The 27,200-nt window shown below is 47.1% G+C and overlaps 9 protein-coding genes across 9 annotated transcripts; 5 read left to right on the forward strand and 4 right to left on the reverse strand.

Moving 5' to 3' along the window:
• Positions 1–456: 456 nt before the first annotated feature.
• Positions 457–2,129, reverse strand: N7520_002491 (sugar porter family MFS transporter; the record flags this gene model as incomplete). Its single annotated transcript, XM_057136426.1, has 3 exons — positions 457–1,643; positions 1,697–1,879; positions 1,931–2,129. The coding sequence occupies 3 exons, from the start codon at positions 2,127–2,129 to the stop codon at positions 457–459; spliced, it is 1,569 nt and encodes a 522-aa protein (XP_056999112.1).
• A 2,315-nt stretch (positions 2,130–4,444) lies between these two features.
• On the forward strand, positions 4,445–9,182 carry N7520_002492 (uncharacterized protein; the record flags this gene model as incomplete). The annotated part of the gene is made up of 7 exons (XM_057136427.1): positions 4,445–4,447; positions 4,497–4,564; positions 4,611–4,714; positions 4,778–5,199; positions 5,254–5,428; positions 5,627–5,823; positions 5,895–9,182. 7 exons carry the CDS (start codon positions 4,445–4,447, stop codon positions 9,180–9,182), a joined length of 4,257 nt encoding a protein of 1,418 aa, XP_056999113.1.
• Positions 9,183–10,770: 1,588 nt separating this feature from the next.
• Positions 10,771–12,411, forward strand: plb2 (lysophospholipase Plb2; the record flags this gene model as incomplete). The annotated part of the gene is made up of 2 exons (XM_057136428.1): positions 10,771–11,234; positions 11,289–12,411. The coding sequence occupies 2 exons, from the start codon at positions 10,771–10,773 to the stop codon at positions 12,409–12,411; spliced, it is 1,587 nt and encodes a 528-aa protein (XP_056999114.1).
• Positions 12,412–13,611: 1,200 nt separating this feature from the next.
• N7520_002494 (S1/P1 nuclease) lies at positions 13,612–14,680 on the reverse strand (the record flags this gene model as incomplete). Its single annotated transcript, XM_057136429.1, has 2 exons — positions 13,612–14,503; positions 14,550–14,680. The coding sequence occupies 2 exons, from the start codon at positions 14,678–14,680 to the stop codon at positions 13,612–13,614; spliced, it is 1,023 nt and encodes a 340-aa protein (XP_056999115.1).
• Positions 14,681–16,933: 2,253 nt separating this feature from the next.
• Positions 16,934–18,575, forward strand: N7520_002495 (MFS transporter; the record flags this gene model as incomplete). Its single annotated transcript, XM_057136430.1, has 2 exons — positions 16,934–18,105; positions 18,155–18,575. 2 exons carry the CDS (start codon positions 16,934–16,936, stop codon positions 18,573–18,575), a joined length of 1,593 nt encoding a protein of 530 aa, XP_056999116.1.
• A 220-nt stretch (positions 18,576–18,795) lies between these two features.
• N7520_002496 (pepsin-like aspartic protease) lies at positions 18,796–20,409 on the reverse strand (the record flags this gene model as incomplete). Its single annotated transcript, XM_057136431.1, has 3 exons — positions 18,796–19,781; positions 19,835–20,159; positions 20,239–20,409. 3 exons carry the CDS (start codon positions 20,407–20,409, stop codon positions 18,796–18,798), a joined length of 1,482 nt encoding a protein of 493 aa, XP_056999117.1.
• A 1,535-nt stretch (positions 20,410–21,944) lies between these two features.
• Positions 21,945–23,681, forward strand: N7520_002497 (uncharacterized protein; the record flags this gene model as incomplete). Its single annotated transcript, XM_057136432.1, has 1 exon — positions 21,945–23,681. The coding sequence occupies one exon, from the start codon at positions 21,945–21,947 to the stop codon at positions 23,679–23,681; it is 1,737 nt and encodes a 578-aa protein (XP_056999118.1).
• Positions 23,682–23,769: 88 nt separating this feature from the next.
• Positions 23,770–24,591, reverse strand: N7520_002498 (uncharacterized protein; the record flags this gene model as incomplete). Its single annotated transcript, XM_057136433.1, has 1 exon — positions 23,770–24,591. One exon carries the CDS (start codon positions 24,589–24,591, stop codon positions 23,770–23,772), a length of 822 nt encoding a protein of 273 aa, XP_056999119.1.
• An 854-nt stretch (positions 24,592–25,445) lies between these two features.
• On the forward strand, positions 25,446–27,023 carry N7520_002499 (uncharacterized protein; the record flags this gene model as incomplete). The annotated part of the gene is made up of 1 exon (XM_057136434.1): positions 25,446–27,023. One exon carries the CDS (start codon positions 25,446–25,448, stop codon positions 27,021–27,023), a length of 1,578 nt encoding a protein of 525 aa, XP_056999120.1.
• Positions 27,024–27,200: the final 177 nt, after the last annotated feature.

Raw genomic sequence — 27,200 nt, forward strand, 5'->3', positions numbered from 1 at the left:
GCTGTATCCACACCAATCATGCTACTGCAAACCTGAATCTCGTCTTGTTGTTTTTGTTCCTGGATCTAATGATCATACATTTTGCCCCTGAACACATGGGAGCTTGTTAAGTTAACCATTGCCCGAACGCGTCGAGTCGTAGTGGTCTGTTTTCGTCGATTGGGCGGGTGAGTTAGCCGGATGGGTTTGGAGATCCACTGCGACGGCTGTGGGAGCGCCACACACGTCGGTGGTGGTCAGGGTGGGGTGGAAATGTAGTTGAAGTGTAGAAGAGTATTCGGATGGGGATGTATGAGTGTATTTCGTTGCAGAGTAGGGATGAGAGAAGTGCTACCTTGAGGGATTGATTGCCTGAAATAGTCCTTAATCATATGTGTCATTTCACATTTAATGTAACCAATACATCTAAAACCTTGTATACATTCATCAATCAACGAGACATCCTCAAAATATCTATCACTCAGACTTCTCCAAGGCGACGTTCTCAATCCTCTCACCCTCCATACCCATCTTCTCAGTATCTTCCGCATAAGCGAGAAGCTCCGTCTGATAAGGCATCTCCTTTGCAACGCGAACAGTGTCAAAGAAAGACTTCGAGTTCACAAAGATTTCATCAATCTCCTCCAACGTACGTCCCTTCGTTTCCGGACAAAGGAAGTAGAAGAAAGCTAGACCAAAAGCACTGATGCATGCGTAAACAATATAGTACCTGTATCCAATTGTGGCAAATCCAGTCGGCGAGACCTCAGCGAGGACGAAGCTGAAAATCCAGTTCGACGCCGCAGACATAGCGGTGACCTTTGCACGGGTGCGGAGAGGAGCAATTTCCGCGGCATACATGAATGGAACGAGGAATAAGCCGATGGGAAAGCAGAATAGCGCGACAAAGTAGAATGCTATCGAAGCACTTGCTGCGCCCGTGTTGGAGAGGTCGCTGGATAAGCCTGCGAGACAGGTTTGAGCAATTGTCATACCGATCGCAGCGGTGATGAGGAGGGGGCGACGGCCGAAGCGGTCAATTAAGAGGACGGCTAGACCCGCGGCGAAGAATTGCCAGATTTGTAGACACCCCGAGACGATACGCGCAATGGTTCCTGAGTAGTGGAGGTTTGTTTCCAGGATTGTATCGGAGTAGAAAGTAATAATGTTGACACCGGTCATCTGGGCCAGGATGTTCACTCCAATCGCGAGGACAGTGCGGTGGAGATGGCGGTTCTTGGTACGCGCGAAAGGTGAAGAAGAGGCTGATGCTTCATCTTGTTCGTTCTCTTTAAGGGATTGCCGGATGATCTCCAGTTCCTGCGCCACATGTTCCGAGTCAACAGAGACGTCTTCCAGGCGTGCAAGTACTTCTGCCGCTTCTTCGATTCGGCCTACTTTCGCGAGCCAACGGGGTGACTCGGGCATGAATAGAATGCAGGAGACGACGAAGATGGCGAAGATGGCCTGAAATGCGATAGGGAATCGCCAGCTAGCAGAGTTGGTGCCTGCGTAGTACAGACCGAACTCTAACCATGTCGCAAAAGCGACACCACCAATGGCGAACCAACCCTGGAGCAGAACCATTCGTCCACGGGCTTCGGCATCGGAGGACTCGGATACGTACATAGGAATTGTGGCGGTGAAGCCACCAACACCCAGACCTGGATATGTTAGTAGAGGTCATGAAGTCAGACACCTGGGTGGATATATATACCAGTGATAACTCTACCCGCGATCAGCTGGCCGAGAGAAAAGGGTGTAGCCTGGATGATGATTCCCACCAAGGCGATACATCCTGCAAAGAATATAGTTCTTCGGCGACCGAGTCGATCACCTAGAAAACCACAAGCAAATGCACCGAGGGCACATCCGACTTCGTAGATCGCGACCGTAGTTCCTGTCATATCATGTCAGTGTCACATTCTTCGGAGAAAATATCCTTACTCACCTTGGATGGTCGAATTGTGCGATTTCTGTGCCCCAGTGGTATTCAATGTGTCAATCTCCGGGAACACAGTAATGAAAGAAGCCAAGGTGAGCAATCCGTTAGCTACAGCTTGGTCATAGCCTTGTAGAATAAAACCGACGGCACCGATGAGGCTAATGACGCGGCCAAGCTTCTTCCCACGCAGCTTGGCGAGTGCCATGGCGCTTGGCGGATAGATAAGCTTTGTATAGATCCAGGAACTCGAGAGAAAAAATATCACAGAGACCGAAAACAGGGGTCCTTGGACAATTTGGCAGTGCAGAAGAACAGTTTGAAGAGAGAATGAAGAAAAAAAAAAGCCAAACCGTGTGCGGCAGGTTACACTTACATAGACGCGGGGGGATCTGGATCTGGGGAACGGAAGTTGTCCGAAATCCTCCCCATTGTGGACCCTGGGGTACAGTACATGAGGGGGCTTCTCCAGTTTAACAACATTCTCTCCAATCAAATATCATCCAATGCACGTTTTACCTGCCCCAGATCCAACGACAGGGAAAATCTCCGTGGTCCCCAAATTTTCCCCCACGTAAGTTTTCGCGTACCCCATGTACGGAGGCGAAGGGGTACCCCATGCCGCTCAGAAGTTCCAGGAAACTCATGACCGAAACGGGAGATGTCCAACACCACGTTCGATATCGGAGTCGATCGGGTCGGGAACAAATTTCCTCGCGCTCAGACCTTTGAAAGCCGATCGGTGAAAATCCAACCACCCGCATCCTTTGATTTGGATTCGTTCCCGCGATCTTTGTTTTCTGGTCGGAAGACCCGCCCCGGTATCCACATGGAGTCTCTGTCCAGGTGACCAGGTGACCGGTGAACGTATGTTGTCATACAACGTGGCTTGACTGGGATCATGCCATGAACCGGCATAATGCATCCCCGGACCGATAATCAAGAGTCGGCTTTGAAACTCCAGGCCGCGCCTTGTTGTTGAGTGGGGCAAAGATGTGGGGATGGAGGTGATGGGGTCAGTGCGGCGAATGAGTGTACATGTCGGGCCATATCAGTCTTCTGTTGTCTGGCTTTTCAACTTCCTCGGACCTCATGGGCTGCAGTCGCTGACCGCATTTGCTTCTCCTTATACTCCAAACAAATTTTCGAATGTTTCCTTTTCTTCCTCAAGTCACTGAATATTGAGGTCTCTCAGCTCTTTCCACGGAAAATACAGACTATACTATGTCCTAATGCAAAGAAAAGAGAAAGAAATCAGTCACTTCTCCGGCTTGAGAACAAAGGCTGGGGATACTGCCTTGGTTGTCGAATTTCTTTCTTTTCCCTCCTCCTTCCATTTCACTTTTCTGCTCTTTCCTTTTTTTTTTCTTCTTCATTTGTTTCTTTTGCGCTATATATTCATTTGGAAAGCCCTTTGACTATTTAACTAATCCGGCATGAAAGAAGGTAGAATACTAGATAGGAGATTGGGTAGGAGATTGAGTAGATTATTGAGTAGGAGACTGAGTAGAAGTCTGAGTGGAAGACTGAGTGGGAGACTGAGACACAGTGGGAAACTAAGTAGGAGATATGGTATAATACATAGGTAGGCTCTGCGCGAAAAGCGTGGCAGAAAGCCTCTAGTATACTATACCCATAGACTACACCTTATCAAAATAGTAAATCTTTTACATAACCATGATAAGGCCATATAGTAACTATTGTTTTAGTTAACCGGCGAGACAAAATCGAATCAAATCCGTGAGCGCAATCCATCACGTGATTGTACTCATTAACCAGTTTGTGAGACTTTGTACGAAGAATACGATACTACAGAAGTGGAGCTAATGAAGTGCGTGCATACAATGGAGTGGTTGGGGACAAAAATCCTAAAAACCAAGCTGATATGACAATAACATTACTATATGCGCCCTACAGATGCACCTAATCGGCGATTGCTATAACACCTAACATCCATCCCATATCCATAGGATGTTATAAGTGGCACACTGGGAGTAACAGTAATGACTAGAGTCAGTATGCCTACTCGAATTCAACATCAAAATTGTCGACAGCTGATCTGTCGGCCAGTGGAAGAAATGGCTACGTGGGAACATACTCAAGGGACAAGAAAGAGAGAAAGAGAGAGAAAGAGAGAGAAAGAGAGATCTAACTGAGACCTGCATGCGCTGGAGCAAACGGGCCGGGGTCAGCCGACCCCACACTCCAATAAAAGTTGGTAAAGCCAGCTTCCAGTTAAATTTGACTGAGACAAGATTCCGAACCCAACTACAGTGAAAGTATTTGTTAATCTAGGCCTATTCAGGAAGCCACCTAGACACTATGCTATGTAGGATTTTTAGCGCTCATCATGACTGGCTCGCTTCACCTGGGGCCAAGGCTAAACCCAAGATGGACAAGTGGTGTTGAATGCGATTTCAGCTGGACGGGGCTGCGGCCTTTCTCTCAAATCTCCGCAGCCTATATCCGTAGCAGGATTCAACGTCTGGTCAACCAGACAAGCTGTGTGTTCAAATTCTCACGATGGTCAGTTGCTGCAGACCGGTATACACGTGGCCCTACTCACATAAAATAGCCTCTACGACAACTGCACCCCGACCCGGCAGCAGAAACTACAAAACAAATCGATACCGCTAAGGTCGAGTAGGTGTTACGCTCTCTAAGCGATGCCCTATCTTACAATATGCAGCATCATCGCAGTCCACGGCCTGAACCCTCTAAACAAAGCTGAGGCTGACCACGCGTGGGATACATGGCGCACGCCATCGGGAGAAAAAGGTCGCCTCTGGCTTCGTGACGACCTACCCTCGTCAGTGCCTGAATAGCGCATCTTCCTTTACGAATACGACGCCACAGTGGTCTATGGGAAAGACCAGGGCACCTTTATCGACAAGGCAAATGATCTGCTTGAGGCAATCCGAACGAAGCGAAAACGCGCAGAGTCCCGGCCAATCCTGTTTCTTGGCCATAGTATGGGTGGTCTACTGATCAAGCAGGCGTTAATTAATGCGCACAACAACAACAACCAAAGTCATAAATCGATTAAAGAGGCAGCAACAGGGCTGGCATTTTTTGCCACACCGCACAGTGGCGGCAACGGTATCTTGATTGGCTTTGGAAATGTGCCTGCCAGAATTGCTGAGTTTCTCGGATACAAGAAGCATAATGTGCTAGAGACATTGAAGAAGGGAAGCATCTTCTCGGATGGTATGCATGAACAGTGGAGGCATCAACTAGAAAAGTACAGTATCATCTCCTTTTGGGGTTCGAAGGATACAGTAAGTAAAAAAAGGCTAGGGTATGGGTTTGCTACTATAATGACGCAGCGTTAGGTTGTCTCAAGAGACAGCTCACGATTTAACCTGCCAGGAGATCGCGAGAACATCGTCATGCTCATCGCAGACCACAGTACGGTGTGCAAGTTTGGCCCGAGCCAGCCAGATCAGGATAACCTCGAGCGCGTGTTGAGTAACATCGTGGATATCTACGAAGCGGCGCTCAAGAAGTGTGAGTTGAATGCCGCATCATTTATTGTGGGTCAAGACGGAAAAGGGTCCGTGGACGATGAGCTGGAAGCCAGATTTGCCAAATTAGGGGCAAATAATACTTCATTTAGCTGAGCATGAATACCACGCATACTTGTCTGATCTATTTCCAATATATGCCTGATATTACCTTACAGAGTGTGCTGATTTTCCAATGTAGATGCATATCTTGAAGACCTCCGCGAGGCAAGTCCACTTCAAAAAATGGACAAAGAATTACAAAGATTTTACAACGACAAGAGGAGACTTCACATTGAACGTCTGTCTGGCGATTTGTTACCGATGAATACATGCTACATCAATCTTGCTATTGTGGAGGAGGAAGTCAAAGAGAATGGATCCTCCAAGAAAGTTGAGGTGCCAAAACACCTTCTCCATTCTCACTCACCACTCGACTGAAAGTAGAAACACCTGATGAAGAAATTCAGTTTAATCTACCAGATATCTTCGAAGAACGCGCAGGACGACAAGTACCAAGCAGAGTGTTGATTCGAGGCCGTGCTGGTATTGGAAAGACGACACTGTGCAAAAAAATTGTTTACGATTTTCTTAAAGGTCGCCTGTGGAATGACCTTTTTGAACGTATATTCTGGTTACCTCTACGAGAACTCAAGACAAACGGAATGGTTAAAGACATCGAAGACCTGTTTCGTGAGGAATATCTCTTCGACATCCCAGGAAAGCAGGTCCTTGCTCATGATGTATGGGCTGCATTGCAATCATCAGAGTATCGCAGGACACTCTTCCTCCTTGATGGGTTGGATGAGGTATCAGAAGAATTGAACGGAGGCCATAAGCTACTCGAATACCTCGTGGGACTACCTAACATCATCGTGACTTCTCGCCCACATGCATCACTTCCGATGCGACTCAGTAGAGAATTTCATCTTGAGTTGGAGACTATTGGGTTCTACCCTCATCAAGTCGAAGACTATGTTATCCGATACTTTCCCGGCACACAGCTCGCCGATCAGAACAAGTGCACGCAGATCCTATCATATCTTGAAAAGCATCGTCTGATCCAAAGTCTCATGCGAATCCCAATTCTCTTAGATGCCCTCTGTTGGAAGTGGGATGACTTTGAGGAACAGGCCATTCATCCCCAAACAATGACCGCTATCTACGCTGCTATTGAGGCAAAGCTTTGGGAGAAAGACAATGAAAAACTCGAGCGTCCAAAGTATTTAGTTGCCTCACCTGAATATCACAAACTATCTGGAGAAGTGCCTCATATTTTAGAGCGTCTTGCCTTTGCTGGAATGTGTTCCAATCTCGTCAATTTTTCGCCCACTCATCGCAAGCATATTCTGGAACCCAAAGATCGCGATGAAATCACAAATCGAGCCGCACCTACCAAGACATTTGATCATGTGCTCAGCAAGCTATCCTTTTTAAGAAGCTCTGACCTTTCTTCGAGAGCTCATTCGCGCTTAGAAAAAAGGCACTACCACTTCCTTCACTTGACATTTCAGGAGTATTTTGCCGCGCGGTATTTCGTGCGCCATTGGAAAGCCAACAAGAACTTAGGATTTTTGGATCTGACTACCGGCATGGAAGTCTCAATACCAACAGAAAAGTTTCTGGAGAGAAACAAATATAACGCTCGCTACAACATAGTTTGGCGGTTTGTTGCTGGTCTACTAGACTTGGACAAGAAACCAAAAGAGACAGAGAGATTCTTTAGGGCACTGGATGGGAAACCACTTGATCTCCTAGGCCCTGTCCATCAGCGGCTTCTTATGCATTGCTTGAACGAAGCTCAATCTGAGTCATTTTCACTTCGGAGCAAGCTTGAAGGCCATTTATCCACATGGTTAGTATTCCAATGCAAGTCAATTAGGGACCTGAATCGCAATTTTTCCAAGGAAGCAATTACGCTATTGAGTGAGATCGAATTTCCTGAGAAAGCCCTGGCTGGCGTGCTACAGGAGAACGATGAGGTTAAGATGATAGCTGTTTCTTCAATGAAACAGCGTCGTCAGATACCATCTCAAATCATGAAAATTGCGACGTCGCTTCTTCAAAACGCCCAGATATCAAATGAGCTAACGAAATCCATACTTGGGCTGCTCGGACGCTCAAAAGACAAATTAACGGAAGAGACTCTTTACTCCATGGTCTTGCATCTTGAGAATAAAGACCACGATGTGAGACAGTCTGCCGGATACGCCCTGGGCCCTCATGTACTATCGAACAAACTTATCAGCACCATAGCGGCAAGATTGGAGCATCTAGATCACAGGGGAAGAGGAGTTGCCTGCCGCGTCCTAGGCGGCCAGTTGATATCGAAAGAAAAATTGAAGGACTTTGTTGCAAGTCTTGAAAATCACGACAAGAATGTCAGAGAGGCTGCCAGCGATGCCGCGCGCTTTCAATTGGACTTGCCCACAGAAGTGATTGAATCCATAGCGGCAAAAATCAATAATCAACACAACAGCGTCAAATGGGCTTCTATAAATGCCTTACGTGGACAATCAAATTTGCCAGAGAACCTCGCTCGATCATTGGCGGCTCTCGTCAATTTAAGACTCACTAGAGTTCCAGCGGCTTGCCTCAAGGTTCTAAGTCAGATTTCGAATTGTCCAGATGATCTGCTTACTGGAATCGTGGTAGGGATCAGGGATGGAGACAAATGGCCCCAATCTGTCGATTTCAAAGCCTGGTGTCACAAGTCGAAACTGTCAGAAGAAGCCCTCAGGGTTTTGGTAATGCATTTGGGATCTCAGAACAAGCAGATGAGATGCGCAGTCATTGAAGCAATGGCGGGACAGTCAGACTTGTCAGATTTGATTCTTGAATTGATAGTGGAGCAACTTGAGGTTGACAGCACTCAGGTTAGAACGGCAGCAATCAGTGCCCTATGTCGCCAGGCGTTCTTAGCAAAGGGAACCGTCCACGAGATAGGTGCCAAACTTGAGAAAAACAAGCTCACCAGAAAAGCCGCCCTGAAAATTCTCGAACATCAGTCCAACTTACCAAAGGGGGTCCTTGTTAAGATCGTGGATTGTATCGAGGATGAAGATTCTCTCATCAGGACAGCCGCCATAAATGCCGTGAGCAGCCAGTCATACTTGTCAGATTTGCCAGAGATCATCGACAAAATCATGACGAAGATTGAGGACTCAGATGCAGAAGTTGCAGAAGCTGCCATGCAAGCAGTCAGCGTTATTTACCCGTCACTGTCAGAGAAACACCGTCTTGCGATAGTGGCACGAGTCGATTATCACAACAAGAGGGTCAAACTAGCTGCTTTTCAAGTCCTCAGTCAACAGTCAAATTTATCAGATGATATCTTGGACTTGCTAGTAGCCCGAATGAACGATCCGGACGAGCAGGTCAGATGGGGTGCTGTTCGAGCTCTTGACTACCAGTCGACTTTGCCCGAAGGAATCCTCCACAAAATAGCGTCGCAAATAAACGATCCAAAGAGTATGGGGATTGGGGCAGTTGACTGGCTGATCGACATGCTCGTACAACGGGAAGGGTTTCATTCGGATTTCCTCCTTCTTCTCCGTGCACAGCGAGTTTTACCACCTTTGCTGGTGCGAAGCTTCAAGAAACAACTGGCATGGTATGTCCAAAATGGGGAGTCCTATCTTGAGACAGCCAACAGTACTGGAACCGTAAGATTGTCCAATGGAGTCGATATAGAGGTGGAGATGGGTTTAGCTCGGGAAAGAGCTGGAGTTCCCCCTGTGGCGGCATTGTCTTCTTAAAAATATCGGATCTGCCAGGAGGCTTTCTCTCACCCTCTCACCCTCTCATCCATGAGTCATTAGCTCCATAATAAGCCGGGGTGAGTGTTGTCTGTAGTTGTTTCTGAATCAAACTCGAAGTATTTTCAATTCAGCAATCCCCCTAACCATAGACTGAATTCAAGTGCACAAAAGGCTGTCGCAAAATAGGTGTCGACGGCTAGATCCTGCTGTCTTCCAGGGGAAGAAAAGTGCTACATGTTAGCGTGGAAAGAGATAGTTGAACGGAAAACATATTTATTTCGAGAGAGATGGAGAAGGAAGTAATAGAGAGGGATAGAGGTGGGAGAAGCTCTGGAGCAAACGGAGGTCACCTGACTACATGTCCAAGCATAACTCTAATTCATTTTGGTCAAAGTATCATTATTTATGACGCATGACTTATCATAAATTGTCCCAATTCATTCTCAGCAGCCGGTGATTGATTGTTTGACTAATTGTTGCAACCTAGACAGACCAACTCATGACGTTCGACTGAGAGCTCTGAAAACTCTAAACAAGTTATAGGAAACATGAACTCCTGGAGCTAATTTCTTGAACAAACCAATAATCAGAAGTTCTAAATTATCCTAATGCTTGTTGCAAATGTCGAGCTTCAATGAAAGCATGACACATTGATTCTAGATACAGGCATCGTCAAATGCGCCCGGTAATTATTGTCCGTATCTCGCAACCGGCCTCCTTTGATGGACAACGGCAGGGGTTCTCTGCCAGATTACATACTCAGAATAGCTGATCTATTTATTCATCTGGTCCAAGAGCAAATCCAGGCCATCGACAACTCTGTTAACCTTAGAAGTGAAGTATCCAGTCAATTCAAGTTGTGTTCGAAAGGACAGTAGCCTTGGAACTCTAAACGCTATTGAGACATCCCAAATTCATGGTTCTTAAAGTTCGAGCGGGTTTAAGTCTGCGCTAGTGAGTTTTAGTAGATACTAGTATCAGTTAGGTTGGGTTGTTTATGACCCCAGGAATGGCGGGAATCAACGGATGCCGGACCAAGTGGCGAATGACTAGCTCCATCGTATTAATTTGAACGTCGGTCCATGGACCCGTCAAGAGTCTTATCGTCAGCATCTTACCCTTGATATTTTAACTCGTAACTTATTGTGTTAGTGGACCACTATACTTACCAAGCTGTCGTGTGCTAAAACTTTTGGATGTACTCTTCGCGATTCGGAAGCAAGGCACTCCCTGCAACCCACTAGCTTCTAATTTGCTATCAATTATCAAAATGAATTTTTTGAACATGTTCAAGCTGCTCCTTATAATATTTACATGTCAAGGGGTATACAGCCACCTATCAGCCCATGTTCTTCCCAATGACCGAAGTATCATACGAGGGAGGACTGCAAACCCACAGTCAGAATACTCGCTAATCACAAAATTATCACCACTCACCAGGAGAGCACTTCCTGATGCCCCTGATGGATACACCCCACAGAGCAAAGTCTGTTCTAATAACAGACCATCCATCCGCAATGGGTCGACATTATCGATCAACGAAACTAAATGGCTAGAAAAACGCCGAAATGCAACCGTGGACCCGATGATACAATTCTTCGCCCGACTAGACTTGGGAAATCTGAATGGGTCTTCATACATCGAGAGGAATGCTGCCAATGCATCTGCGCTCCCAAATATTGGGATCGCTGCATCTGGCGGTGGTTACCGAGCGCTAATGAATGGCGGTGGCGCCCTGCAAGCTTTCGATTCTCGAACGGTCAATTCCAGTCTGCGAGGTCATTTAGGAGGCATCCTGCAGTCAGCAACTTACCTCACGGGACTGAGTGGGGGCAGTTGGCTTGTAGGGAGTATCTATCTTAACAATTTTACGGACATCACAACTCTGCGAGATAGTAAAAATGTGTGGTTGTTCCAAGATTCCATCTTGGTTGGCCCGACGCAGAGCCAAAATTTCGATGTTCGGACAGTTGAATACTTCTTACAGATACAAGACGCCGTGAGCGGAAAATATAGTGCGGGCTATAACACTTCCATCACTGACTACTGGTAAGACTGAGAATTTTCCTACGTCTACACTTTAGTGCTGATATGGCAATCAAGGGGTCGGGCCTTGGCTTACCAACTCATAAATGATACTGAAGGTGGTATCGACTACACCTGGTCATCCATTGCGTTAAGCACGGATTTCCAGAAGGGTAGTATGCCGATGCCAATTATTGTAGCAGATGGTAGAGCTCCTGGGCAGGTTCTCATTCCGGATAACACAACAGTGTTTGAATTCAACCCTTGGGAATTCGGAACATTCAATCCGCCCTTAGAGGCTTTCGTGCCTGTTCAGTTTCTCGCATCAAAATTCTCTGCGGGGGTGCTTCCCACAGCTGAAAAGTGCGTTCGGGGATTCGACAACGCGGGGTTCGTCATGGGGACATCATCATCACTCTTCAACCAGGCATTCCTGATGATCAACAACACCGAAGCCTCTCAGGCAATGAAGAATTCCATCAATCGGATCCTGGGCTCGATCGGAGAGGCCAACAATGATATTGCAGTATACGAGCCGAACCCCTTCTATCTATACACCAGCAAGTCCGAATACGCCAATTCGACTGTTTTAAGCCTGGTAGATGGCGGCGAGGATCTGCAAAATATCCCACTGGAGCCTCTGCTACAGCCGCAGCGCAAAGTAGATGTGATCATAGCACTAGATTCTTCTGCCGATACGAGTACACGGTGGCCGAACGGTACTGCCATGGTCGCCACATACCAGCGCAGTCTTAGCTCATTGGGCCACAGCAGCGATCTTGCCTTCCCGTCCGTGCCAGACCAGAACACCTTCATCAACCTAGGACTTAACAATCATCCCACCTTTTTCGGCTGTAATAGCTCAAACGTGAGCGGCTCGGCGCCTCTGGTAGTCTATATTCCGAATGCGCCGTACGTCTACCAGTCAAATGTATCCACGTTCGACCTGCAGTATAATACTACAGAGCGCAACGCTATTATTGAGAATGGCTATGACGTCGCCACGCTGGGCAACGCAACAGTCGATTCCGACTGGGCGACATGCTTAGGCTGTGCGATCTTGAGTCGGAGTCTAGAGCGCACCAGCACCAGCGTTCCAGAGAGGTGCATGATATGTTTTCAGCAGTATTGCTGGAACGGCACGACAAATACAACAGACCCGGGCAACTATGATCCTCCCTATAAACTCTCGCAAGTGTAACTAAGCAGTAGTGGAGGACAGGTGAGGCATATTCCAGGATTCAACAGAATGGATACTACTAAGTTTCAGAGGGCAATCCCTAACATAATGATTCGTTATACTCCAAGTTCAGCAATATTTACCAGAATAAGTCGGCAGTTTGTGTGGTAAAAACACGACATGAATACCATCTTGGCGCCCTCTGGGACTCATTTGAGGAAGATTCCAGGCTTACGGTGATGAGATGTGAAGACGCAGCGATAGGAGGCTCTATAAATCAGCCACTAGTACCTTTAATTTACTCTTTACTACCTACTATAGCTAGTTTCTCCTACGGTCACGTTCAAATGTTCCTAAATAGGAGATTGGGGTCAAACAGTATTTAATTTCAGAGCAGTCTATCCAGGTTCGTCCTCTCGCTCCCTAATGTTATCAATATCTATGACTGACAATTCTTAGGTACTATAGCCTTCTATGCGCTCCGGTCTTTTTTCTGCTTACTTTTTTTGCATATTTTAGCCTCATGAATACGTCGTAATGGCTTATAGTAAAAATGCCTCATATCTGCAGGGAGGAGCGCAAGAAAAAATTATCAAGAAGAGAGATGTCGGGTTGGGGGGGGTGAGGGTACTATACCTAAACTACCACGCACGGCAAAAGTGTAAAGGCTACATGACGCTACACCAAAGAGATAACGATATAACGATACACCTAATCTGATGTTTCATCATACCAGTCCGATATGGTGTAGTGGCTAACATCGTCGTCTCTCACACGACAGCCGGGGGTTCGATTCCCCCTATCGGAGTTCTTTTTCCAGGGGATGTTTGCATCTTAACGTATTTGCTACTTCAGAGCCTTCGGGCCATGAGACAATTATCACCAATGCCTGATGGAAATTTTTTTTCCAATTCAATATAGCTGGAAGTATCTCAAAGAAACAACCATGACTTCGTATCTTCGAAAGTGGCAGCGTTGACAAGTTCAACATTGAGGCGCACGATATTTGAAAATAACAAAACCAACATTCAATTAACATCAATGCTAAAAATTCTGCTGCAAAATAAACATGATTGTAACTAGATGTAAAATATATATCTGAAGGCTTGTGCCACTTTGTCTCAGAAGACGTTACCATGACTTCGTTTTCTTGCAAATTCCCCGATATCAATCTCTGTCGCTCATGTAACAACTCTACAATACCCGACCGGCAGTAAAAGGTCAGTGTGCGTGATTCCGCTTCTCAGAACCACAGCAAGATCCACCCATAGCAGCTCTAGCGATATTAGCCCGACTCAACGGACGAGACACTGGCATCCAGTCAGCTGTCTCCGGAGCGGCATCTCGTTCCTCAAGCACATCTCCAAGATCACGCTTCGCAACCTTAGTGTGGTAGATCAGATTCAACCAATTTCCCAGCCGATATCCTCCCTTGGCAATCTGGAGCTCAATAGTCCCGATCACAGAATTGTAATAAGTAGGATACAGATCTCCTGTCTGCAACGCCGCGGATCCATTCGGCATAACGACGGTGCATACATAGGCATTTGCATCTGACGCCCACCGCGTAGCAGTGGTAACAGCATCGCTGATAGTATCACCCTCAATCCAGCTCGCGGCCTCGGATTTGTAGCTCCCAGTACTAATCTCCGAAATCAGGGTAGTAGCCCACGACTTCGCATCAGCCAGTGAGTACCCACCAATCAACTCCTCGGGCATGTATGTATCCCAGTCCGAGTGCAGATTATCACTGTAGCCATTGAAAGTAACAGCAATATCATTGCCACCGACTTCATAAGCCTCGTCATGGAGTGGTTGAGTGAGATCACCGATGATGTGGACAAGAAATTTCAGCGCCTCGTCAATGTGGGCGGCTGAGAGGCTCCCATCGCTGACACGCTGGGTGTAGTTTGCGATGGCAGAGACTGAGCATCCCGAGTCTCCGCAGTCGCGCTCGTAATTCACGTTGCAGTCTGTTGGGGGACTGTCTTCTGCGTCAATAAAGTGGAAGGGAGCGGACCATTTGCCTGCGGTTGTTGCGCGGTATGTGTCAGCCCAGGAGGCTATGTTGGCTAGGTATGAGGTGGAGGTGTCGTTGAGAACACCCTGGGCCCTGGATGTGTTAGCTAAATGAGTGATTTGCTTGATGGACAGCTTACCATGCTGCTGTGTCGGAAGATAGGTAATTCTGCGCGACATAGGCGACTGTTGCATGTCCTAAGGAACCCCATGCGTTGGCTCCAGTCATGAGCCCAAAGGTGACGAGAGCGACCTTGTATAAGGCTGCCATGACGGGAGTTGAGTGCACAGTATAGTATTCAGAAGTAGGATGCGAAAAGCTTTATTCACACGTTGGAAGAAACAACTGAAGGGGACAGGCGGTGTATTTATACATTGTTTTCGTAGTAGTCCTCGCTCAACTGAATCTTGTTGAGGGGTTGGCAGTTACCTCTGTTCTGATGATACCAAGTAATTATTCAGTGTTGCAGCGAGAACAAATGTTTCAAGGGTCCTGTCAGTGGGAAGATAAGAACATTCTACTGGTCGATAGCATTCACAAAAGGACTCTTGGCGGGGCTAGCGCTGCAGGGCACCGGGCTCCACCGGTATTCGAGGGGTCCAAGGGAACTCTGTGCGTGCCTTTGACTGGATGAAATTGATTAAGGTCCCTGACGAACCTTGATAATATGCACGTGGGGTGTATCTCTGGTTTCTGCACAATCTCACCCGCAAAGACAAGGGACCAGCCGCTGAGAGGCGTCAGGCTGCATTTCCTTGGATTGGCCAGTCAGCGTATAGGAAGAAACCCGTGCAACGAAGTTCAAATGTTCCTGCATACGTTCGAATTCCCTGGAATTGCGTTCAACAACTAAGTTGGGGTTATGTTGTTCCCAGTCGAAGTTTTTGATCTCCACATCGCGGGTGTGCGGGGCAGGATCCTTTCTAGATTGAAGATAATGGACAATGTAAGATCAGCTTATTCAGTTATCTGGGGAAGAAAGCGGGTGAGATTAGCTTGTCCCATTGCTTTTATTGAGAATTTAATCCTACATGTCTTGGCAATAATACCGAATATGCTTGGCCCGTCGGGTCCCGTCGGATCCAGAGCTACAACGCAACCATTGCCCATACTTCAGCTAGATAGTGCAATTGGACTAAGTATCCCTCTCTCCTTAAAAATATCTCAGTATTCCATACTGTCCACTGTGCAGGCGTTCACAACATTGAAAAGGGTTTGCTTGTTTGGAGCCTCGGAAAACTCCAAAAATCTGTATCAATCAAGGTCGAAATTTACGATGGGTATGAAACTACTCTAGACTATCCAGTGCTGTGTTGGAAGCTTATCTCTAGGGTTTTCATATCTTCGTCGCAACTTTAACCCGATCCATGGATGCAGTTGTGCAATTTATTATGCAGGAATACGGTAAACAAACAAACATTTGAACCTAAATGGACTACATATATCTAAGCCACGGAAGAAAATTTGGAAGGAAGAACCCGAGCAAGCAACAACCACAAATAGTCTAGGAAATTATTATCTTTACACTCTAATTCGTTTGGTTCCTGGGATCTTCACGACTGGGAGCATTCAAAGAAAACTCCGAAGCACTTGGCATGTGTCTTCAAATTAGATAAAACTATGTCTAAGTCTCTTAACTAGGATCGGTTATCACGTGCAATGGTAAGATGGCCGAGTTGGTCTAAGGCGCCAGGTTAAGGTTCACCTTGACATCATTTCCTGGTCTACGTTTGTAGGCGTGGGTTCAAATCCCACTCTTATCATTTCTTTTTACCTTTTTAATACTTTTTACCTTTCTAATAATTTTTACCTTTTTAATAATTTCCAATATTATCCTTGAATAAACTAAAAAGTAAGACACTATTTGTATCTGCCTTTAATTCTTGGTTCTTCATATCATAAGCACTCACTCTGCAAGTGAGTTGTGCCCAACGAGGCTACTGCAACTTATGCATAAGCTCACCCGAAGGGCGGGTAGGACCGAGCAGTCTAATGACCGCCAAGTTATTACGCGTCCTCAAAGACAAGCCATTCCTGTCTCATGTGATGCCCCATCATGCTAGCAAACATGTCCACGCTTATTTGCAGATGACAAGGATTAATTGACCTGTCCTTTCATCGGAAATAATCCCTGCCAAGGTGCATTTCGACAATGTGCATTTCAGCATGACTCAGGTAAAGCCCGAATGAACTCTGATCAGCGGCAAGTACCTACATTGTCCGCATACGGGAAGCTCACCGCTGGAACAGAAGTGGAAACCTTGGGACGGGATGCATAAATCGGGTAAAGATCAAGGCTCAAGCTTGAAAACTTGATTGCTAATCTTCGGGTAATCGGCACCCCGCACGGGGCATCAGACGGAGATAACCCCGGACTTTTGGATCATCCCGACTTTACCAATCATTTTATTGGAAATTATGTCATGAGACCATCAGTGAGATCCTAGTCAAACAGTTACAAAGATGTTTTCTTTTCCAACTTGACTTGACTTGACTTGAATTGAACCATATGCGTGATCCAAGATGGCAGCAATAGTGCGTGTCTTGTCACGCGCCGTGAATAAACCATATAGAACAACACAACTCACCGATACAACTCCATATCTCAACGAAAATGGCTATGTCGATTTTGCACCAGGCGATATCGAGAATCCCCGGAATTGGTCCGTTGCACGCCGTACCACCATCACCATTAGCGCTGTGCTACTAGTCGTGAATGCAACATTTGCTTCAAGTTCACCGAGTGGATGTTTTGAATCGATATCGAAGCAATTCAATATCTCAACTGAAGTCGCCGGCCTCACAATCACCCTATTTCTATTAGGGTACTGCGCCGGCCCATTAATCTTCGCCCCATTAAGTGAATTCTACGGTCGGCGATGGATTTTCTACATTACTTTCTGCCTTTACATTGCCTTCAACTTCCTCTGCGCATTCGCACCAAATCTAGGAGCCTTACTGGTGGGCAGGTTCTTGACTGGGACATTTGTGTCGGCGCCACTGAGTAATAGTCCTGGCGTGCTTGCTGATCTCTGGGATCCACTACAGCGTTCGAATGCCATGGCTGGATTCTCGGCGATGGTGTGGATCGGTCCTGCGCTTGGACCTGTTGTTGCAGGGTTTCTGGAGTTGAAGGAGGATTGGAGGTGGAGCTTTTATGTGTTGCTTTGGTTGGGTGGTGCGACTGCTGTGATTATGTTTACTATCCCGGAGACCTACGCGCCGACTATTCTGTATAACAAGGCAAAACGGCTTCGGGCGAAGAAGATACCGGGGTATGAAGATGTGAAGGCTGCAGTCGAGGATGGGGATCGGACATTGCTTGGGATTTATAAGGTTGCATTGACGAGGCCGTGGATCATTCTTTTTGATCCGATTTCGTTGCTGTGTGCGATTTATATGGCGGTTGTGTACACGTTACTGTATATGCTGTTTACCATCTACCCTATCGTGTTTCAGGAGAAGCGCGGTTGGAATTCTGGTGTGGGAGAGTTGCCTTTGGTTGGCACGGTCGTTGGAGCATTGCTAGGCGCTAGTATGGTACTGACTGATACACGAATCCGTCAACGAAAAATCAAGACTGGCGAGAGGAAAATGGAGGATGCGTCTCCTGAAGATCGATTGTTACTTGCGATGATTGGAGGTGTGGGCTTTTCTGTTTCGATGTTTTGGTTCGCGTGGACGGCGGAGTTCAAGTAAGTTCATCAAATTCCAATGGAAGTACAGGAATACTGACTCGCAAAGCTCCATTCATTGGATTGTTCCCACGATCGCCGGCTGCTTCCTTTCTTCTTTTATGTTGCTTCTTTTTGTAGCATATTTGAATTACCTCGTGGATGTCTACTTGATGTACGCAGCGTCCGCAATTGCGGCGAACACCATCGCCCGATCTGCCTGTGGTGCCGCGGCGCCCCTTTTCACACACCAGATGTTTACCGCGCTGGGCGTCGGTGGAGGAGGGAGCTTGATAGGCGGTGTAGCTGCATTGCTGGCCGTGGTTCCATTCCTATTCTACAAGTATGGCAAGCAAATCAGGATCAAGAGCAAGTTTGCTCCCACGGCACCGGTCCGACCAAAAGCGGATGTCGAAAGCAATCCACAAGGCATCCAGAGCCCGATGACATCTAGTCAAGACGAAGGAATAGATCAAGTGGGAGAAAAGTAAACTCTACGGCAATATGTTGATTAACTAAATGCTCATTTTCTCGTCATAGACCTTGTCAGAATTACTCAAAAATAAATCATCATATCCTAGAGTAAATGATAGGTTCAACGTAAACTTTTTGCAATAGAAGAAATACAAATACTGTACCCAGGCTATGTAAATTGAGATTAAGGTAAATACAACGTAATCAGAAAATAATTACAGACACTTCGTGGGTATCCTACAGCGCCAAAAGCAAGCCAGCGCCCAAGAGACCAGGCAGAAGGTGGTTCGGCTTAGCAGTGGGCACTGCCAGGCCTTTCGAAGAGGTGGTAGTAGCGCCACCAGTGGCCGTCTCAGTCGCAGTCGCAGTAGCAGCAGTACCAGTAACAGTGACCTCCACTGCTGTTCCACTCGGCTCAGATGACCCCGAGGGTAGCGCCGTTGCAGCAACAGCAACCCCGTTACCAGTCGCGGAAGTGACAGCAGAAGGCATCAGGGTAGCACCCGGCACGGCAGCGGTACCCGTGCCAATCTCAAGAATATCATCATCACCCCCGTCGGTGTTCGTGTTCGCCAGAGAGATCTCATTATTATCAAGATCGTAGACGACGTACGCGCCACGCAGGAACGGGTCACCCATCAGATTCACTCCCGGATCACTCTCAGAGATTCCGAAGTAACAGTCTTTGGGGGAACCGTCTTCGGAATAGTGAAGAATAAGGTCATTAACGGGAATTGTGATCGTGGCGCCCGAGAAGCTGAAGCTCACGTTGTAACCCGTAGTATCGCAGGGGATGAAGGCTGCACCGATGGTGGAGTTGTATACTGCGCCGACTTCTTTGAAGATGGGAGTGACGACCTCTTTGGGTAGAGTGATAAACCCGCTTCCGTTATCCAAAGACACAGCGAGGGGAAGGCCAGTTGCGTAATTTGTGTTACCGCTGGTGCCTTTAACGGAGATATCGGTCAAGGCAATAGCCAAGGAGCTGTATTTACCATTATTTTTCAAGACGGGCACAGTTTCAAGCTCGCCGTCGTATCGAGCTTTGTTGACACCGCCGAAGAGAAGGTTGCCGGTGCCATCGTATTTATTCAACCACAAACTATAAGCGTTTGACTTGATAGCCCCGCTATTGACCAACGCTTCTGGGAGGTTGGAGTAGCGCTTGTCGAGAGCAGCGTTGGCATACGTAGCTATCCCATATCCGATTCCTAGAATACCGTCTGTAACACTGTTAGCAATCACTTCCTTCATGAAAATGATCAATGCAGCTTACGGGGATTTCGACTCTCTTCACCCAGCCCAAACTCCATATCTTTCACCGTTATGCCTCCAATCGTCAATGTATCGGTCGCGTAGGGACCTGCAGCCAAATAGTCTCCACCCGCATAGGTCATATTCATGTCGTAATCTAGCTGTTTGAATGTAGAGGAGTCTTCGAGCTTAAACACTCCGGTTGAGGAGCAAAAGTCCTCGTCGGATGCGCAGTATGTGGAATTATCGACATTGACCCAGATATCACTGCTGCCGATATCAAGACTCAGGGAGAGATTCTGAGCCGGGGTACCAACGGTGATGTTCACCATATAATAAAGATTTCCCTATTATCGATGTCAGTATTGCTTGTACCTACATTGAGAGGATCTAAGCTGATATCAAGGAATCAGAACCGTCTCATACCACATTGTACAAAGCCGTGCTGACGACTTTGTCACTGCGTTTCTGCAACGATTGGGGCCGTTCACTACGGGCAATCGGGAGTCCAAAAACAGCCGGATCGTCCCGCTTGTGTAGTGTGATCGCATTGGTGAACGGCAGAGCCAGAACGATCGGCAAGATTGTCCCCCACATGACCTATACCGTAGATCTGAAATTCTCCGTATACTGAGCAGAAAAACAAAACGCGAAATTGTCTCAAATGGGGGAGGGGAGATAAGCAGCCTTTGTACCCAGTTTTCCCGGGCTCTCTACTTCGTGCCAACTCTAGTTAGCTTCGCATCGCTACCTGCTCAGCTATCATTGACCCTGATTCCACATTGGAACCCTGTGGCTTCAGGTGGAGTAATATCCCTCCGCCACCATCAGGCCCCCACCAGGGGACCAATCACCAGGAACCACAATTTCCGATGCCTACTAGAGTCATCATGCTAACCAGTCATCTCGCACGCTTTACCGGACGGACCCTCATTTCTACGCTAAGCTCCCCCGTTTTCCAGGCTAATTTCGGAAATCTTCTTCCGCATGTTGAGCTGGATGTGGTTTAGTGTACACGAGGGTCTCCAGAAACTGGGTTCAGGAACCGACCTGGTCTGAAAATAGCCCCCAAATTCACCCAACCATCCATGAAAAGCTGATGTAAAGTATGATCGTATGAGACATTTCTTCAATAGATAGCAGCTAAAGCTAAAATCTGCCAATTCATGCCCTTGATTACTTTGGCCTGTCAGGCATAAAATTAGTAATCTCTGGACTAATTAGGCCTTGGCAACGGTAGACTCAAGTTAAATTGGGGCTTCATTACCAAAAAAAGCCGCAGTGGTGTAGTGGTAACATAGCGCTTTCCCACGTGATCGTATTAGGCGCTGCCAGGGGTTCGATTCCCCTCTGCAGCATTTGTTTTTGCATTTTTGATTTTGCTACATGTCGAGCGAAATTAATTCTGATTTTGAAAGTACAAACAATCTCAATTGTTCTTGAAGAAATATAGAAAATACATCACTGGGTTTCATATTAACGCGACCGGTATAGATGTCTGATCACCGTATTTAGCAACCCTCTGGCAGTAAAACCAACAGCAATATTATTAGTCCACAGGTCTGATCAAATCCAAGCCAATGCAGCACAACAACCGGCCACGACTCAAGATCATCCTCAGGTAACACCACCAGACTATCTACATTCCGTTGATCCGGCGGCGCCACGTCACGTTGTATACCACTTTCCAAAAACCCATTCGGAACGAAGCCAATCCAAGACCCATTGGTTTGTAGTCGGTGTAAACTTTCCATCGGCTCTGACAAAAGCTACGATAAAATTACAGGCACGATCGGTCCGCAGATATTCAAAAGCATTTGTGCGATCTTCGTGAACATTGGTGACGCGGTGGGTGAAAAGGGATACGGAGCGCAATACAAGAAGGTTGAAGCTGGCAACGATTGCGGCAGAACGAAGGGGTGAGATTTTTGGAAGACGTTCTTAATAATGATTTGAAGCATCCTTGATCTATAGAAACAGATATTATTCAATAAAATGACAATTGGTGAGGATTGTACGGATGATTTATAAAATATCCGACCATAATCCACCGAAAACCCTCCGATTCTGTTTCCCAAATCCTCTGCTATTTTGATATCCTCTACAGCAGCAAGCTTCACTGGCCACTTAAAATGGATGACTTAGCAATAGCGACAAGCGACCCTTATTTCAACTTGGGGACATTCGGTCGCAAAGTCAGCACCAATTCCCAAGAAGCCCAGATATGGTTTAATCGAGCGCTCGTCTGGACATATTGCTTTAATCACGATGAAGCAATCACATGTTATAAACAAGTCATCGCACATGATGCAGATTGCGCGATGGCATACTGGGGAATATCCTTCTGCTCGGGATCGAATTACAATAAGACATGGGCATTATTCGACGAACGAGACCGTCTGAATGCTATCAAGCAATGCTACTTCTTCTCACAGGAAGCATTGAACCGCACCGGAAATGCTTCACAATGGGAACAGGCTCTGATAAATGCTCTTGCGAAACGATACCCCAATGATGATCCAAGTCGAGATCTTCTCGCTTGTAATAAAGACTACGCCAATTCCATGCGCCAAGTCTATGAATCATTCGACCCGGAAGACTTCGACATAATCACCCTCTTCGCTGACGCTTTGATGAATTGTGCTCCTCGAAAACTCTACGATGCATCTACAGGTCTGCCAATCGCCTCATCCCCAGTCTTCGAAGTAAAAGACCTTCTCGACCGCGCTTTGAAAATGCCGAATGTGGAAACACACCCCGGTCCTGCACATATGTACATTCATCTAATGGAAATGTCCGCAACCCCCGAAGCAGCCCTCCCAGCTGCTGAGATGATCCGCGAAATCTTCCCTGATACAGGACATACATTCCATATGCCGGCACACATCGACGTGTTAGTAGGCGACTACAGACGCGCAGTGGAATATAATCTCAAAGCCACAATTGCAGACGATAAATACTTTCAACGGAATGGTGGTTTGACATTCTACAGTTACTATCGTCTACACGATTATCATTCTCTCATCTACGCGGCTATGTTAGCGGGAAAATCCAAAGCCGCGCTATCAGCAACTGATCGGATGGAAGAGACTATCACTGACGACATTCTACGCGTTGAATCACCTGCGTTAGCGAATTGGATGGAATTCTTCAAGGCGGTGCGTGTCCATGTGCTGATTCGATTCGGGATGTGGGAGGAATTGAAGAAACTTGACCCGCTTGAGGATAAAGAATTGTATTGTGTGACAAACGTGATGAGACATTATGGGAAAGCGATTGCCTATGCGGCGACGTTGCAGCTTAAAGAAGCGGATAAAGAGCGGGAATTGTTCAAAGTTGCTTTTAAGCTTGTTCCGGTTACGCGTCTCGATTTCCCGAATAAAATCGTTGATATTCTCCAAGTTGCTTCTGCGATGTTGGACGGGGAGATTGAATATCGACGTGGACAGTATGAGACTGCTTTTGCGAGGTTACGGGATGCTGTAATCTTGGAAGATGAACTACCTTTTGCGGAGCCGTGGGGATGGATGCTTCCAGCGAGACATGCCTATGCTGCTCTTTCTCTTGAACAGGGGAGGATTGAAGAGGCTGCGATTGCTTATGCGGAAGATTTGGGTCTTTTGCCAACTCCTAAGCGGGCGCATCAGCATCCAAATAATGTTTGGGCTCTTCATGGGTATCATGAGTGTTTGGTGCTTTTAGGCCGTGATGCAGAGGCGAATATTATTAAAAAGCAGCTTTCGCTTGCTCTTGTTGAGGCTGATGTTGAGATAGCATCATCTTGCTTTTGCAGGCTTGGAAATGTCAGTGAGAAGTCTAAGTCTAAGCCTAAGATGAATGGGTGTCAAGGTCAATCAATGTGTAGGTAGATTATGACTCAACATATATCCCTGACCGAATCTATCTATCTGTGAGCAATGCAGCATAATTCCTCTAGCTTTAGCACTCCATAGGGTATCACACAACAGCGTCAGCAACTCGCTCGATCATCTCTCGAACCTCATCAACAATCCGAAAACAAGGCACCAATCTCTTCGCCATAGGATCCTGCGGACAAAGATCAAGCGGGTCATGATCAACACCTAAATATTCCTTCTTCCGACACCTGCCCTCGAGATCAGGACAGACTTCATGCCCAGCCATATGTCGGTTACGTTGTCGTTGCGCAAATCGCTTCCCCAGCGCCGACATTCGCTCAGTATCCTTCCGAAGACCAGTCATGACGAGATCTCGAAATTTCTCTCCACTGAGCTGTAAGGAAATCTCCGGGATCCCAAGTCCAGAGTCGAGATAAATGAGTTCACTTTCATTTTTGAGGTCCAGCTCGGTACAGTGTTCATCCAGCCAATGGAGGTACTTCTGGTAGCTTGATGTTATTTCAAACATCAACTGGCCTATCAGGAGAACATTTTGAACTGTTAACCTCGGGGGCTTGGAAGTGTCGTAGCAGATTGGACAGATGAGAAGCCTTTCTGTGAGAGATATTCCGATCCGAAGTACTTGGATGATATCATTGGACATGTGTGCTCGGCTTAGTTTGCGAACCGTATCAGAGACCTCTTCATCGCATTTGCAGAACTGAGAGAATGATATTGGCGATATGTAAGGATCCAATGCAGGTGGTTCAGGCTGTTGTACTGCATCTTGATATGTTTTCCACGGTTCTGAGGGGGAACAGATGTCTGTGTTTGCGAGCATATCCCAATCAAACGAATCAAAGCCGCATGTCCCAGACAGCTCAGATGGTATTGAGTCGAGACCACTCGCTCTAACGAGCATATTTATTGCTTCTTGAGAGCTGAAAGGTGAATGAGGGAGAATAGATGTGAAATTCGATGAATGCGACGATCCGGTTTTCTCTCTATTCAACTCTTGCTCCTCCACCCGCACCCGCTTCCTTGGTCGTCCAGGTAAACCTTTGTCTTTGAATTTACAGGGCAATGATAACCCGCGACAGCGAGAGCAGCCGCTCTTTTCACCTGAGCATCTGAGCTTCCGCGATCCTGTTTGTGTTAGCGGACCTGTGACCCTATAGATAGAATGGTCGCATACGACATGTTTCACAGGACTTTCTTTCTTGCCGAATGGTATTCATGTTATTGACAATGATTAGGAGATCCAAAGCTACCAAGGAGATATGTAGGATTTTGGTATTGGTCATCGTGAGCTGACATGGCGTCAAGCGGGGTCATACAGCGGGCGGGAGAGGCCTCTTGGGCAGATGTATCAATATCGATTCTCGAGATTGGAGATAACTATGTCAAACTAATAGAAAGAATTAAACTGGAGTAGTCTTCTTCAAACACAAGTCCTGGCATGTTCAGTCAGTATTGTCATCCTGAAAGTGTTCGTGGTTTTGCACGATTGCATCTCCAATCTACCTCGATTATCGCAGGGCCGATATTCTGCGATCGAATCAGGTCACAAACATCGAGAGCGAATCTCATATTCGAACTACATGAACGCAGCTTCCAATTTTTGTTCATGTAACAGACCTGGACCGAATAGCCCATATTCGGCGTGTTTGCGGGTCAACCCCACTCAAAACAAAACATCCGAGCAACGTAAAACACCCGAATCAATCTTTGGTTGACATCAAGCTCAGACGCACCATCAATAGAATAGAAACAAGAATGTCAAAATTCCTTACCCCTTCGGAAGTAAGCAAGTACTGGAGAAACAGCCTTGAAATTGCTCTACTCGACGTGCGCGAAGAAGGTCCATACGCCGATTCCCATCCTCTCTTCGCAATCAGTGTGCCCCTATCAGAGATCGAGACAAAACTCCCCCCACTTGCTCCCAGATTATCCGCTCCGATTGTTGTATATGACAATGGCGAAGGTTACACCGATCAAGCCGCTGACCGCGTTTTTGCGCTTGGGTACCAACACGTTTTCATCCTGCAAGGTGGACTTTCCGCATATGGGCGTGTCGGGGAGGTTTATCGGGATGTCAATGTTCCATCAAAGGCATTTGGTGAGCTTGTCGAATCTATCAATCACACCCCGTCGTTATCTGCGCGCGAGGTAAAAGACCTACTGGAGAGGGAGAGTGATGTGGTTGTCCTGGATGCGCGGCGTTTCGAGGAGTATCATACCATGAGCATTCCTCGTGGACTTAGCTGTCCTGGCGGGGAGCTTGTTTATCGTGTTCTTGATGTGGTGCCCTCTGCGACCACCACGGTTGTCGTAAATTGTGCTGGTCGGACCCGGAGCATTGTTGGAACGCAGTCGTTGGTCAACTCAGGGATTCCGAATCGGGTGGTGGCGCTTCGGAATGGGACTATTGGATGGACCTTGGAGGGATTGGAGCTAGAGACGGGGAAAATTGGGCGGATTCAACGACCTTCGGCTGATGCGTTGGAGAAGGCACGGCAGCATGCAAAGTCTTGGGCCGAGTATGTTGGTGTCTCCGTCATCAATGGTGATAAGCTTTGTGACTTTGCTGCGGAGTCAGAAGACCGCAGTCTGTACCTGCTGGATGTCAGAGATCCAGAGGAGTATGCAGTTGGCCACCCTGTGGGCTTCTCCAACGCCCCTGGTGGTCAACTGGTACAAGCAACGGACGAGTGGGTTGGTGTCCGAGGGGGACGTATTGTCCTATACGACGATGATGGTGTCCGAGCGCTTATGACAGCAAGCTGGCTGCATCAACTTGGATGGGAGGTGCATGTCTTTGACGGACAGACTTCCATTCCTGACATTGCCGTTTCGAGGCCTTCCTCCTGGAACTATCCACAGCCTAGTGCTATTTCAGTAGAAGACCTGGAAGGTCTCACTGGAGCCATTGTGATTGATCTCGCTCGCAGTCCGGATTATCGAAAAGGCCACATCCCGGGTGCATGGTTTGCCTCTGGACCAGAACTCGTTCGGGATTTGCTGGATTTCAAAGGTGATGCACCGATCGTTCTGACCTCTCCCGATGGAACCATTGGCGCAGCGAATGTCCAAGCCGTGCGAAATTTTGTCTCACAAGAAGTTCTGTATCTAACAGGAGGAACAAAGGCCTGGGTGGAAGCTGGTCATCCCGTCGAGACTAAGTCGCGGTGGCTGTCTCAGCCAATTGACGTTTATAAAAGACCATATGAAGGAACGAGCAACGCGCGGAAAGATATGCAAGCGTACCTTGATTGGGAGTATGGCCTTGTCGCGCAACTGGCAAATGATGGTATTTCTGGATTTCGTGTTGTGCGAGATCAGCGGAAGAAGTGAAGCAAAGTTTATCGACTCTCAGATGGAAGTAAGTTAACGCAGTGGATCACCTGACTCCATAAGCCCAAGCACATTTAGACAAATATTCAAATTGAGATGGAGCCATTGTCGCCTGAAGATACACGATCTTAGTGCTGTGCTCAATCGAAATAGTTTCGAAGTATGAAATTCTGTCTT

The sequence above is a fragment of the Penicillium odoratum genome (assembly GCF_028828045.1).
Source record: "Penicillium odoratum strain IBT 22623 chromosome Unknown utg000002l_segment0_segment0, whole genome shotgun sequence".
Classification (NCBI taxonomy): Eukaryota; Fungi; Ascomycota; class Eurotiomycetes; order Eurotiales; family Aspergillaceae; genus Penicillium; species Penicillium odoratum.